Source organism: Marmota marmota, unplaced genomic scaffold, assembly GCF_001458135.2.
Source record: "Marmota marmota marmota unplaced genomic scaffold, marMar, whole genome shotgun sequence".
Lineage (NCBI taxonomy): Eukaryota > Metazoa > Chordata > Mammalia > Rodentia > Sciuridae > Marmota > Marmota marmota.
Genome location: NW_026000101.1, coordinates 4,682,994 through 4,698,622, shown reverse-complemented (window position 1 = coordinate 4,698,622; position 15,629 = coordinate 4,682,994). Strand labels below are relative to the sequence as shown.

Below are 15,629 nucleotides of genomic sequence, written 5' to 3'. Positions count from 1 at the left end.
TTAAGAGATTTACAGCTGCTCCTCCTTTCCTTACATCAACCTGGGAAAGAACCAATGCCTCTGCCCTTCAGTATGCAGAGCTCAGCTCCTGACAGCCACTGGACCTGGTATGGAGCACAGCTCAGCAGAACACGCTGCTTTCTAATCCATTATTTTTATACTCGGGGAAAAACTGCATTACTTTCCATCACAAATTCTGAAGTAAAAGTACATAAACATAAACAGTACACAAGGTTGATTTAAAGTAAAGGTCTCTAAACTTTTAGTACTATTTCCACTTTCTCAGAGAAAAGTTCTTAAATAGGTAGAAGTGTACTGTCCAAAACAGGAACAACTAGCCACATGTGGTTACTAAAAGCTTAAAATGTAGGTAGCCCAAAAATAGATATGCTATTTGGTATAAAATGCCCACTAAATTTCAAAAGCTTAGGATTAAAAAAAGAATATAAAATATCACATGCAGCTTGCAAGGGCTGGAGACACAGCTCAGTAGAAGAACACATGCTTAACATTCACAAGACCCTGGGTATAATGCCTAGCACCAAAAAAACCCCAAACATGTGGCTCACATTACATTTCCACTGCATAGAGCTGGTCTGGAGGACAAGATGTCATCTATAACAAGCAGAGGACAGAATAATGATACAACAGACAATCCAAGTTAACAAGTTCTGCCAAGAGACAAACCATTGACATAAGATGACTTTTAGTGACCTGAGGCTTAAGATCCTGCTATTTAAGAATTTCAATAAATGAAATTCCAATGTGAATACAATCCTATGTAGTCAATGAATGTATAAATTACATTAAAAGGACTTCAGTTTATAATGAAAATCCTTTGCTAAGATAACTTACCTTTACAAACCAAGAATGATACAGTCTGTCCCAAAGTTCTAGTACTTGCTTCTCAATTACAGCTGTATTATTCATCTTATCTCCTAGAATTTTATGAAGCTAGGAAAAAATACAGATATAATCTGATTTAATAATTCAGGCAACAACTCAATACAGGCTGGGTCTTCATTTGTCCAAACCAAACTAAAATGTTCCAGATTATTTAGTTAAGGCTAGCCTCATTGTGTTATATTCTTATATTCTATTTCTCAATGTTCCCAGTAAATTCCCTTTCCTTTCTCATGTTTTTCTTCTTTTTTCTTTCCTCTGTTCCCAGGTCTCTAAGAGATACATAAGAAAATGGTACAAATGAAGCCATGCTTACTGACCTCTCTGGGCTCATGTACCCAGAGAAAAATCTTAACCCTATGACCCCAGTGCATATGTATCATATATATGTATGCATATGTATCATAAATATATATATTTATACAGTGCATATGTATCATATATATATTTATATAAATATTTTATATATATACACACACATATCATAATACAATGTATCACTGTATATATAATATATACAATGTGCCATATTATAATCATAGAGATACATATCTCTATTATTAAGAATTTTCACAGAAATTTAAGTAAAATTTTAGGACCTTAGCAATAAACACAAATCCTCCCTCAGTTTGTACATTGAGACAACTATGCCTCAGACAACTATGACTGATCAGACTAAAACCATATTGCAATATTAAAGACAATTTTAAAACACCCTGATTTGTAATTCCATTCCCTTAATACAACTGTTTGCATTTTTCCTTTTCCTCTGCAATTTTCTACTTATTTACAGACTATTCTTAGAAATATATGTGGTCTTTTGCATCATAAACATTTCATCTTTGACATTCATTACCTACTCATAGATCATATAGATGGCTCCCAATTTTTAATGTCATAAATAAATCTTTATATATAGCTATTTTTTTCTTACCACTAACAGAAAATAAATGAATAGGAATCAAAGAAAACAATGGCTCTGACTATGCATTGCTAAACAGTCTTCTAAAAGGATTGTATCAATTAATACTTTCCAACATCATATGGATATAACAATTTCCCAGAAGTCTATGGATTAACTGAAAACTTTTAGATAATTTAGTAGGTGATCATTTTTCCATTCTGGTTTACACTGTATATTAATTCACCTTTAGTCCATCTGATGTTGGTCTCATAGATATTGGTGCCAGTTATTAGACATAGCTGATGTAAATATAAGCCTCTGTATTGAACTGATTTATTCATAAACCAGACACAAACTAGTGAATATAATAAAAGCCATCTATCTCTATATAGCTTAAATTTACAAATGTATTTTCACCTACATCAGATGATCTTTACAACAATCCCAAGAGATAGAAAATGGTTTTGATGAGCTGGGAGAGTAGCCCAGTGGGAGAGTGTTTGCCTAGCATGCACAAGACCCTGGGTTCAATGCCCACCACCAGGAAAAGAAAAAGAGGAGGTGGGGGGGTAATGAAGCTAAACAGCAGTCAGGATAAAAACTCTAATGTTATTTCAACTACAGTATATATAACCTATGAACAAAAAAACACCTCCTAGAGCAAATTACTCAAAATGATTAAAATCCACAAGTGCCCATAATCTAATTTCCTTTAGTTATTTTAGTCTTGTATATATCATGACTGTCAGACACTAACTTCCTACCAATTCTCCCATCAGTTTCTGAGCTCTCCCTCACCAGAAAAACCCTAAAATTGTTAGTTGGCATAAATCTAGGTCGTGCACACATGGTGGCCTTTTACAAAGTAAAGCACTATTTTAAGCAGGCATCTCTTTATAAGTCTCACTCTCAGCCCAACAGCTAAATACCACAACCATTAAAGGACAAAACGGCATAATTTTACAAACATATTATAAAACACTCTTTCCAAAATCCTGGTAATACCCACCATAGCAGAATATTATAGACCCAGAACGCTGTCCTGCTCATTTAAATACATAGTGCAAGTCACAAGGAAGACTGGGCTAGAGAACAGAGTCTGATGGACTTAACATTGCTATTCCCAAAGAATGAATGAGGGGCACATATCGTTGATAGTATATGACATGCTCTCTATATGTGAAAGGCAAGAAAGCATTAAAAGCCATCAGAAAATGACTTGAGAAGGCAAACATCCTCATGTCTAAACTGGGAATGATAAAGTCAGGGGACAATTCTCTGTACTCATCCCGCTTGAAATCTCAGCATTTGCCAGACTGAGGAGGTCTTTGTTGACACACCTTCTTCTCTAGGCTTCTGGGCTGCACAGGTTGCTTTCATTCTACCTCAGGACTATGCCTCAGTCCACTGGCTCCTTCTTTGACCTCCAAAACCTCAAGTGCTCCAGGAGTCTACCTGTGATCCTCTTCTATCTGCCCTCTCTACTTAGGCCATGTTATGAGCTGTACCCTGTCCACACCAAAATTAACATGCTGAAGTCCTAACCACCAATTCTTCAGAATGTGACTGTATTTGGGAGAGTCTCTCAAGAGGTAATGAAGTTAAAATGAGGCCATTGGCATAGGTCCTAATCCAATATATCTGGTATCCTTACAGGAAAAGATTGGGACACAGTCACATACAGGGGAAGACGATGTGAAGAGACAGGAAGATGATGACATCTAGAAGCCAAAGGAGAGAGGCCTCAGGAAAACCAACCCTGCCCACACTTGAATCTCACTTAGCCTCTAGAACTGTGAGAAAATAAATTTCCATGGTTTACGCCAACCAGTCTGTGGCACTTTGTTATGTCATCCCTTGCAAACTAATAGAGGCCACTTCATCCAATCTCATGGGTACCATCTAATAGTTCTTTTTTCTTTTTTCACCTTTTGTATTTTCCTCATTCCAATTTCGTAGTGACCATTAGAGTCAACGAATAATTTTCTGGCAAAATCAAACAAAGTCTATCCATCAACCATCTAACACAGGAACTGAGTGGATTATGCCTGTATCAATAAGAGGGACATTATATATAATTTCTTGTTTCAATGCTTTTTCTAAATCAAAAATAATTTCAATTTACTAACAAACTAAAAAATCAGAACAAAACTCAAAAGGAAAAAAAATTCAAAGAAACAATATTCTGACTTACCCAGATTATCTATGTTATTTTATTTCCTTTAGAATAATTTATTCTCCTTTGCCAAAATCAATCATGCATAACATGAATTAAATGGCTGACTTCCCCAGCAGAGTCAAAGTTCTACAAGGGCAGGGTCCACATATGTCATGTTCCATTAATCTCAGGGCCTCTGGAAAGGAATCTTTTAAATGTATCTGGTGAATCCACTTTAAAAGGTATAAACATCTACTCTTTTTGCATGAAATAAATGTGTGAATACTTCAATCAAAATGTCTGGAAGATAATATATGCAGGCTTTCTTCAACACACTTGAAGTGATCTGACTTAGCAAATGTCTTATAACTTCAATATTTTAATATTACATGACATAGAACATTCATCTTCATCTACTTCCCAAGACTCTGTAGTCATAAGATATAGAATAAATCTTCTCAATGAATTGTTTTCCTATAGCCTGAATACCCACAGAGTAAAGCTTGGACCTGACATTTGGGTAGACCAGGCCTTAGGGCTCCGCATTCACCCCCAGTGACACAGCAGAAGCCCCATCTGATGACTCCTAAGCTGCCATCTATTCCCTTAACTCCAACTCTGTATATCCACCTGCCTTCACGGCAGTCCTATCCAGATATTAGGTAACTCAAACTAACTATGCCTCAAATTTAATTACTGATCCATCCGCGTCACCTAAACCCTATTATCACCTCCACATCTTTTCCATCAGAGCTATTCTTCTAGTTAAACAACCAAAACTTACTTTCCTTACGTTCTGTGTCCAATCTATGAGAAATTCCTCTTACCACAAACAAAAAAACAGAAAGAAAGAAAATCCTAAATCTGACCAATTCTTCCATTTTATATTTCTACAACCCTGATCCAAGTAGTTAACATCTCTCACATGGTCTATTAGAATAACCTTTCTTTTTAAATTTAATTTATCTTTTTTAGTTGTAGGTGGACACAATGCCTTTATTTTTATTTATTTTTTTATGTGGTGCTGAGGATCGGACCCAGTGCCTCACCCACGCTAGGCGGGTGCTCCACCACTGAGCCACAAACCTAGCTGCTATCAGAATAACCTTTTATCTGGCCTCTCTGTCTTCTCCTTTTCTTGCCCCCTTCTCCATAAAGCAACCAAAATAAGGTCCAACATGCTAAATCAGGTCACATCCCCTTCTATGTAATTTGCATAATGCCTAAATTTATAACTAAAATAAAACCCCTACCTTCTTTGTCCTGATCTAGGCTTGCCTTGCTGCCTCAGCTTGACCCAATCTTCTACTAATCCTTTGCCGACTGCCTTCTCCTCATCATTAAGTCTTAATGGAAATGTCACCTTCTCAGAGACCTTCTCTGGAGTTCTAGCTAAAGCATCCTGCTACCACATTACTCAATAAGGCAGCACTTATTAGCACCTGAGTTTTTTTCATTTGTTTGCATGCTTGATGACGGTCTCCACTCACTGGAGTGTAATCCCTGGGAGAGTGGAAACTCTGTAATTTATCACTTTCCACCCAACACCTAGCACAGAATGGGGCCTGTTTATGGCTGGCTGGAACCTTCTTCATTCTAATCATTTATTCTCTTGCTATCCCAAATTTTTATTAAAGACATAAAAAGCAGAAAGGGTAGTTCAAGCAAGAATGCTGAGTGAAGAAAGCCAACTGGAAAGTCCACGTATGACCCAAACAATATGAAGGGACACAGGAGATGAGGCTGACAACATAAGCTGGGGACAGGAAGACCAGACACACACCCTGAAAAACTCTTCTGGGAATGATGTTTTCCCCTATTTCAGGCCTCTCTGGACTTTAGCTCTTACAACCCAATTCTTCTTATATGATTTTTAGTTAGATAAGACTTTTAGCTCATTAAAAAGTTACATCTGCAGTTTTTTAAAAATAATTTTATTGATATATAACTCACAGGACTTATAATTCATGTAAGTACCCAATTCAACGATTCTTAGCATATTCACAACATGCAACCATTACCATATATCATTTCAAAACATTTTCATCATCCCAAAAAGAAATCCCATTCACATTAACAGTTACTCCCTCATTCTTCCCCAGCCCCATCACTCCTGGAAATCATAACTCTATTTTCTGTCTATAAATTTGCCTTCTCTGGACATTTCATATAAACGAAATCTTACATTCTTTTATGACTGCTTCTTTCACTTAACATAATGTTTTCAAAAATAATCCATGCTGTAACACTCATCATTACTTCATCCCTTTATATGGTTAAAATATATCCCATTTTATGAACATTCAATGTTTTTAGATATTATTCCGCTGTCTTTTCAATCAAGATCACACATATTTTATAATTTTTGTTATCAAATGCCCATCGTCTTCATTTTAGAAGGTTTTATACCTATTTTTCTCTAAGTAATTTGAAATCTATTTCTTTAAAATCTAAGGTCCATGTCTCCGGCTACCCAAAATTCCCTCTACTTTATACTCTTCCCAGAAAGATAAGGATTCTAGAATAAAAATTTCTCCCAGATATATTAATAAAGAATAAAATGCCATGATTTAAGCAAAATAACATGTCCTAGAAAGCTGAAAATCTTCTGCAATGGCTGGATTTTCCTCTTATGACAGTTCTAAGATAAGTAAAAGATAAATTTGTGGATGCTTATCTCATATATAAATAAATAATATATGCATGTATACATTATTATTTTTTTTTTTTTAAGAAGGAACATGTAGTGATTAACTTATCGGGGACAGACACAACTTTCTCTCAATTTTTTTTTTTTTGGTGGGGTTGGGGGGTACCAGGGATTGAAATCAGGGACTCTCAACCACTGAGCCACATCCCCAGCCCTATTTTGTATTTTATTTAGAGACAGGGTCTCACTGAGTGACTTAGAGCCTTGCTGAGGCTGGCTTTCAACTCATAATCCTCCTGTCTCAGCCTCTCAAGCCACTGGGATTACAGGTGTGCACTACAACCTGTGGCTCTCTCAACTTTTAACCAGACTTGTTCCATCTTTAATTCTGGGGAGGGAGGAGGAGATTTGCTTTCAAACAAGAAATTATATGCTGATATAATTTTCCAGCCACTAGTCTCACTGCAAAAAAAACTTGTCACCATATGAATCTAATTACTTCAGTATATTAAAACTTTACTCCCATGGGCAACAGTAGGAGAGAAAAAAAGAATATCCCAAACCCATACTGAAGAAGCTAATATCTAACTGTGACAATTATGTCTTTCCTTCCCCTTCAGTCAAGGTCATCTCCTCAAGAACACTCCTGTCTCTGCTTCTTTGCTCACATTAACTACCCTTCCTAAAATACACTCTTCCTTGATCTGCCCTTCCTTCAAAGTTTATCTCAAGTGCCATATGAAAGCACTTTCTCCAGTTTAGCACACACCACTACCACACTATGGCAGAAAGAACAAGGATTTGGAGCTGGTCATTAGCCTGAAGCTGATTTCCTATATGACCAACGGGGATCTACCCAGCCTAGCTGAGTATGTTTCCTCATCTGCAAAGCAAGCAAAATAATTCAGACTCCTGTAGCTTTCTTGAAAAGATTAAATGAAACTAATCGGAAACTGCCAAGCACTGTTACAGGCAGATAAGAGGATGGCTTATTACCTTTTTCTCCTCCTTTGACCATATTTGACCATCCAAGATTAGTGATCATTCTGTCCTAAAAAAAATAACAATCAGATCCACCTCAAGAAGAAAGTAAATGAATAACCTCTTAGATTGTTGAGGCTACTAGCACTGTATGGTGTGATTATCTAGAGCTTTAATTTCATTTTATGTTGCTTGTCAACCTGTAGATTTAAGCTTATTTCAAAAATGGAAATCATTCCAAACAGAATCTCTATGCTTTCTCGAAGCAAGAAGTCACTACCAACAGAGACCCTGCAAAGAGGAAGCCACAGAAAGGCTCTTCCCTTACCTTGTGGGTTATCCATTCTCGCCCATACTGATAGACATTGTTAGCTGCAGAATTCAGGGCTCTTTGGACCACCTGAGCCTCAGGAAGCCAACTAATTTAAAATAAAAAATGAGAAAAAAAAAAAGGATATTTTTAGTGTACCATTCCAAAAACACTTTAAACATGATGTGTTACTTTAGGAAGCAATAATGCCAATCAGTCATTAATACACAGATGTGCATCACAAGCAAGGATTGTTGACATCTGGGCCTGACTGGCCTAATTGTTATACTCAAAATTTCCCTTTGATCTTAGCATTTAGACCCACTTTTCCTCCTTCATTCCACTTTGTCTTGTTTCTCTGTTCACACATAATCTGGGTCATTTGCCTATTTCAGCACCAGAAGTAGTTCTGGAACACTGGGATAGTCAAAATCTGGAACAAAGTTCTCAAAGTGCGATCCATGAACCAGCAGCACCAAAACTGCTTGAAAACCTGTTAGAAAAATGAAAATGTGGGCTGGGGATATAGCTCAGTTGGTAGAGTGCCTGCCTCGCATGCATAAGGCCCTGGGTTCATCCCCAGCACACAAAAAAAAAAAGAAAAAAAAAAATGCTTGGGGCCAACCCTGGACCTACTGAAAAATGGAGACTCATCGATCTAAGGAAGTGAAAAACTGAGAAAGAATTCAGAAAATTAACAGGGTAAATAATTATTTTCAATTTATTATCCACTAAAGATTTTTTTAAGATGTGAGGAATTCCTGAGCAAAACACACACATACAGTGCATGTAAAACCAGTAAAGTCCAAAGACAATATGTTGCACCGATGCAAATTTTCTGGTTTTGTTACTGTCGTATAGTTATGGACAATGACAACGCTGGAGGGGGTGGAATCAAGAGAATAGGGGACCTCCTTATACATGTCTTGCAACTTCATGTGACTTCAAAAGTTAAACCAAATAAACAAAACACCTGTCTACAACAACCTGATCTAGGGCTGCTCCGACTACTGTGCTTTCAAAATAGCAATAGAGATGGCGCTATTACAATTCAAAACCAGTATGAAAGAACTTGGGTTTATTTGCCTTATAGAAGAATGACTGCCAAAGAATAGGAATCCTTTATAATACTGAGACTAGCCCTGGAGGACAACACCTGGGAGAAGGCTTGCCTGGATCAGGTGGCTCTTTCCTAAACCCTAATAGATGGATCATGTTGATTCCTTGCTTTCTCATTTCAAAATATTTTATGTTAAAAGAACATAAAGGGCATAGAGGACAGATGATCTCACTTCTTACCTCAAAGGCATACTGCCCTAATTTTCCACTTTCCCCAGTCCAACACACTAAACTCAAGGGTTTATATTCATATCTATTCTGATCTGCTTTCCTCAATTTGTGCTGTGGATTCATCTCCTGCTTCATCCTCAGAGACATGTCCCAAGAATTACCCCTCTCCTAATATTTTCAATTCCTTCTACCGTACCAATTTCTTCCTTTCAGCAAATAAATGAGATTCCTCCATCTTAAATTTTTTTAAATTTGCTCTTCACCTCCCTTCAACCATCAGCTGCTCTTTCACAGATAAACATGAGAAAGATAAGCCCACACTTACTTTCTCCACTTTCTCTCTTCCCCATAATTTAACACAAAGTAATCTAATCAGGTTCTGCTCTGCTAACTGAATGCACTGATCCTGTAGTCACTACATCCAATCTCACTCTTACTTTTTCTGAAGCCTTTTTAGGGGGGAGGGGCAATAATGAGGACTGAACCCCAAACCTCATTCATACTCAGCATGACTCTCTCTACCACTAAGCATGTGCCCCAGCCCTTCTGCAGCAATCTGACATCTGCTATCCACTACTGCTTTCTTAAAATTTTCTCTGCCCTTGGCTTTCCTCTTGTTTCTCTCATTCTCCTTTGCCACCTATGGTTTTCTTTTCAGTCTTAAAGGCCAGAGATAATCCAGAGGGCATATACCCAGGGTCCTCTGTGTGCATCACATACATTCTTTCTTAATACACTCTAATGCCAACCCAGACCTCCGATTCTGGACTCACACCAACTGCTAATTCCTTCCCTTTATCCCTGATTTCTCTCCTGCACTGCATACCCAACTAGCCTCCTGGATGCCTCCACCTATCCTTCCTGCAAATACCTAAAACTTAACAGGTTAAATTAAAAAAAAAAAAAAAAAGTGAATTTTCCCCACCAAACCTCTCTTCCATTTCCTGTCTTACTGAATCCACGGTCGCATATTAATTTCTTAAGCCAGAAGCAAGTCACACTAGATTTCTTCTTCCTATATCTAGTTCACAACCAACAAATCTCCTTAAGATTATACAACTCTATCCCTCCTGCCCACTCCCGCTAGACCTATCCACAGTCCAGGGCTTTACAACCTCTTATCAGGTTTTACTCTGATTCTCAGCTGGTCTCAAGGGCTACATCTTACACCCCACAATGCAGATGGGAAGACTGTTCTAGAATGAAATCTGATAACACTTCCACTTCTTATATCTTTTTTTCTAATATTTAGTTTTTAGTTGTAGTTGGACACAAGACCTTTATTTTATTTATTTATATGTGGTGCTGAGGATCAAACCCAGGGCCTCACATGTGTTAGGCGAGCATTTTACCGCTGAACCACAACCCCAGCCCCCGCTTCTTATATCTTAGTCAAGAAAATAAACATCCTTGCACCCCTCTTACACCCCCTCTGGAGCCCACCCTACCCCAATGTGTAATCCTTCTGTCACTACAAATTGCAGAGTCTGCTTTCTCTGGAAGTTTACATAAATAAAATCATACACTATAGTCTTTTTTTTGCCTGATGTCTTTCACTCAGCATGCTCATACTGCATGTTGGTACGTGTACTATTAATTCAATTGTATTTAACGCTGAATAATACCCCATTGTATTGTATTTAACGCTGAATAATACCCCACTGTATAGATATGCCACAATTTTAAACTAACGAGAAGTACTGAGGACAAGTAACTTGGGTATACTCTAGGTAATATGGTAAGTCAGTAGAAATACATTTTCAAAGGAATTCTTTTAAGAATATTCAAATGTGATGTTAAAGAAAGTTCAAGCAATACCCAAAGCAGGCTTTATATTAAGAAATCAAAGGAGAAAAATCAACATAAATTTCAATTTATAATCCTAAAATCAGATTATTTCCTGACTTAATTAGTGACTAAAAAGGGTAATAGAACAGGCCATGCCATTTGTAATGAAGTATAAAATAGGTAAACAGCATAACTCTGCTACCATTCCCCACAAAGACCTAAAACCCTTTTTACACAAGTTAAATTAAGCAAGTATACAGAACTCCTTGAGGTAGGAGAACAGTAAACTTTCTCTGTGCAGCGCTAAAGAATAAAAACCTTAGGCTCTTCAGATGTGGCTCTCTGTGCCACAACTACTCAAGTCTGAATGCTCAAAGTCCCAAATCAGTGAGAGGCAATAAGTAAATGAATGGGCAGAGCTGTGCTTAAAAAAAAAAAAAAAAAAAAATTCACAAAAACAGGCAGATGGATTTGATCCTGGGCCAAGTTTGCCTATCCCCCCCCCCAATTATTACAAATATGAAACTATTTCAAGAATTACATAGACAGTTGAGGAGTCACACATATAGTGCATGGTTCCCTTCAGCTGGATAGACACACTGGTTCTAAGTACTGATTGCCACTGGAGAATTACTATCCCAAGTTGTTAAAACTATAATCCTGGTCCTTCATCTCTAAAATGAGGGTAATTTCTTCAATCTACCTCAGTCACTATGCAAACAAATGACATCAGGCAGATGAAATTATAAACATGATGTAAATATATAAATCTCAATTCAAACATAAGGTATGGAGCTGGCACAGTGGTGCATGCCTATAATTCCAGCTACTGGGGGAGCTAAGGCAGCAGGATCATGAGTTCAAGGCCAGCCTGGGCAACAAAGCAAGATCCCATCTTAAAAAAAAGTCATTTATCATACATTAGTCCTAAAATTTTAAGCACTTGCCCCTCCTCTTCCCATATTACATGCCATTCTTCTGAAAAAAAAAATATATTATTTATCAAAGCTTTGGCAAACCCTATCTTTTAATCTTCTAATGTAGCTGTAATGGTAAAGATCATTTCATGCCAACAGATGTTGAAATTAGGTCATCCATCACTATTTTTTTTCCCCAAAAACAATATTCTTACTTTGCCCACTCAGGGTGATTTGCTAGGGTTTCATTAATCAAATTACTTGTGACTTCAATCATGTGTACACTCTCTTGATGTACCTGTATTATGGATAAAGAAAAAAGAATCTCAGTAATTAATAAAACTAATTTAAAATTTAACTTTCTACTCTAACTGGAGCAATGCTTTTAGAGTCATATAATTACACATCTTGGTTTTAATTAATTTATAATATGCACTGAAAAGTTGCTCTACATGCCCCATGAAACACACTATAAGAAATAAAAAATACATGACAGTTCCCTGTCCTCAGGAAGCTCAACAATTTACTTGAGGGAAAAAAAAAAACACATAAACAGATATATATTTTACTTAAAATACAAGGATATGTATTTTAATACATATATAAAATGTTTAATTTGCATATATACGTGTGTGAATATATATTGTAACTACATATGCAACATGACACTCTATTAGCTAACAATTGTATTGCTAGGTGAGATGTACAAGCAAATAAGCAACTGAGGAAATACAAAAAAGCCAACTGAGGGCTGGGGTTGTGGCTCAGAGGTAGAGCGCTCGCCTACCATGTGTGAGGCACTGGGTTGGATCCTCAGTACGACATAAAAATAAAATAAAGATGTTGTGTCCATCTATAACTAAAAAATAAACAAATATTTTTTTTAAAAAAAGGGCCAACTGAAACTGCACCTCTAACTTTGCCTTGCCTGATAACCAAGGAAATAAGGGGAATAAAAAACGAAATGCACCAGATGAGGAAAAGTTTATCTGTGACACCAAAACAAGGAAAGAAACAATTCAGTGCCACTTGGAATACAGTATCAGGTAAAGAAACAGAACTGTCTGGAGCACAAGAGGCCTGACAGCTCATTCCTAAGTGACTCCCACACCCAGAGCTGACAAACCCTTAAGATTCACATGTAGCACACAAATCTGCCGAAAGAAAACCAAATCCTTATCCTTTTCTGACTGAAGAGGTCAGAAGCCACAGTAGAGAAGAAACGGATAAATCACAGGAAAAAGATCAACGGTGCTGCCTCACCATACCCTCTTCTCCTCACCTCTCCCTCTCCGTGAAGTTCAAGAATATGCAAGGAACTGAAGAAACCTTGTAAAGATGAGGGCAGTTTCCCATAGGGATGTGTATGACCTCAGCCAAGTGGCAAAAAATGCTAGAACAAATCACATGACAAAATATGGAGCAGAACAGAGTCCACCTGCACTAACAGCCACTGAAGCAGTCACTGCAACCCACTTCCAATTCTATCAGGCCCCAGCAAAAGTGGAAAGAACACCAAAAGACAACTGTAGCTTGAAAAGGAAGACAAACTTTAAACACAGTGAGGAGAGAATCAACTCACAGAGAATGCCTGAAAAAAGCCCCAGACCAAGTAAGGCCTTATAAGTTCTTATGAAGTATTTAGCTTTCATTTGGTGGGACTTAACGCCTAGAAGTAACATGTTACTTAAGTTTTTAAAGTAAATCTGGACGCTGCATACAGAACAGAGTAAATAATGAAGCAGGAAGCTCTATTGGGAGGGTACTGAACTAACTCAATCAAGCCTGGTGATAGATTTGAGCAGGGCAGTGGTGGTGGAGAGGAAAGCAGGGACTGCATTTGGGATACAGCTTTCATTAACCGACTGTTTTGAGTTAGACCAAGTTTGTATTCCTGAAATGAACCTCATGGTTATAGTATATCATCCTCAATATATAGCTAGACTTAAACTCTTGTTTATTATGGATTTTTGCATCTGTTGAAATATTGATCTGTAGTTTTCTTTCCATGAATGTCTTTGACTAGTATCTGGGCAACAATGGCCTCATAAAATGAGCTGGAAAGTGGTATTTCTTCCTCTGCTAGGTGAAAAGTGTTTTGTAGAACAGGTAATATCCTTCATTAAATGTTTGATTAAATTTTTAATAAAATTTATCAGCAATATCATCTGGGCCTAAACTCTTCTTTGTAGAAGGATTTGCAGGCAGTAATTGAATTTCTAAGTATACAACTATTCAATTTTTCTATTTCTTCTCAATTCTGTTCCATTTCTTCCTCACAGGAATTTCTTCATTTAATCAAAATTATCAAATTTGGTGGCCCAAATTTGTTCACTATATTCCCTTATTTTCTTTTTAAGTCTATGAGACATGCAGAGATATTTCCTCTTTGATACTTGTTATTGTTATCTATTTTTCCCTTGATAAGTCTGGATAAAAATCTATCAATTTTCTTTATATTTTTCAAAGAAATTGTTTGTTATCTTAATGTTGTTTCCTGTTCTCTACTTCCAATTTCATTGATTTGCATTTGATCTTTATCATTTCCTTCCATTTACTTTGGATTCAATTTGCTGTTCTTTGCTACCTTCTAAAGGTAGAAGCTTAGATCACCGATTTCTTATTTCCTAATTTAAGAACTTAATGCTATAAATTTCCCTCTAAGGAATGTTTTAAATGCATCTCATAAACTGAGACACGCAGCAGTTTCATTTGCATCTACTTTAAAGTATTCTCCAATTTCCTTTGCAATTCCTTCTTCAATACAGATTATTTTTGTGTTGCTCAATTTCTAAGTATTTGGGGGATTTCCTAGATTTCTGTGACTGATTTCCAATTTAGTTCTGCTGTGTCCAAGAACATGCTCTAGAATTTTAAGATTTCCAAGTTTATTAAGTATTGTTTATCCTAGTATTTCATATTTATAAATATGAAAATAATTCTATTTTCATAGAATATAATAATTATTTATAATGTAATTATATTTGTCAATTAATGTAATAATGTAATTCTATTTGTCAATTAAGTTGAGGTGGTTGACAGTGTTTTAGAAGGCTTCTAAATATCCTTACTAATTTTCTATCTCCTTATTATTATTAGGAGTATTTAATGCCAAACTAAATCATAGATTTGAGCTGGGCATGGAGGTGCATGACTATAATCCTAGTAACTTCAGAGACTGAGGCAGGAGAATGCCAAGTTCAAGGTCAGCCTCAGCAACTTCATGGGCCCCTCAGCAATTCAGTTAGAAAAAAGACTAGGGGTGTAGCTCAAGGTAAAGCATTCCTGGATTCAATCCTCAGTACAAAAAAAAAAAAATACTTAAAAATTTTAAAATCATAGATGTGTCTATTTCTCCTTTTAACTATGGATGTTTCTATTTTAGAGCTCTGATATCAGGAGCATACATACTTATAACTTACTGCAACATCATATTATAAAAAGTCCTTATTTTTCTCATAATATTTCTTTTTTTTAATATTTTTACAGTAGATGGACAATACCCTCATTTTTAAAAATTTTTTGTGTATATATAAATTTTTGTGTGTGTGTGTGTGTGTATGTATGTATGTATATATATATATATATATATATATTAGTTGTTGATGGACCTTTATTTTATTTATTTGTGGTGCTGAGAATCAAACCCAGTGCCTAACACATGCTAGGCAAGTGCTGTATCAACTGAGCTATAACTCCAGCCCTAATAATATTTCTTAATGATTTTT

General features: G+C 36.5%; 1 protein-coding gene across 3 annotated transcripts in view; it reads right to left on the bottom strand.

Moving 5' to 3' along the window:
- Tmem245 (transmembrane protein 245) overlaps positions 1-15,629 on the bottom strand; it is an 82,801-nt gene that overhangs the window by 35,901 nt on the left and 31,271 nt on the right. For all 3 annotated transcript variants that reach the window (XM_048783236.1, XM_048783237.1, XM_048783238.1), the window contains 3 exons: positions 12,117-12,199; positions 7,925-8,015; positions 856-954 (listed from right to left, as the gene is read on the bottom strand). In XM_048783236.1, the coding sequence (XP_048639193.1) occupies positions 856-954; positions 7,925-8,015; positions 12,117-12,199 (273 nt within the window). The remainder of the gene's footprint in view (positions 1-855; positions 955-7,924; positions 8,016-12,116; positions 12,200-15,629) is intronic.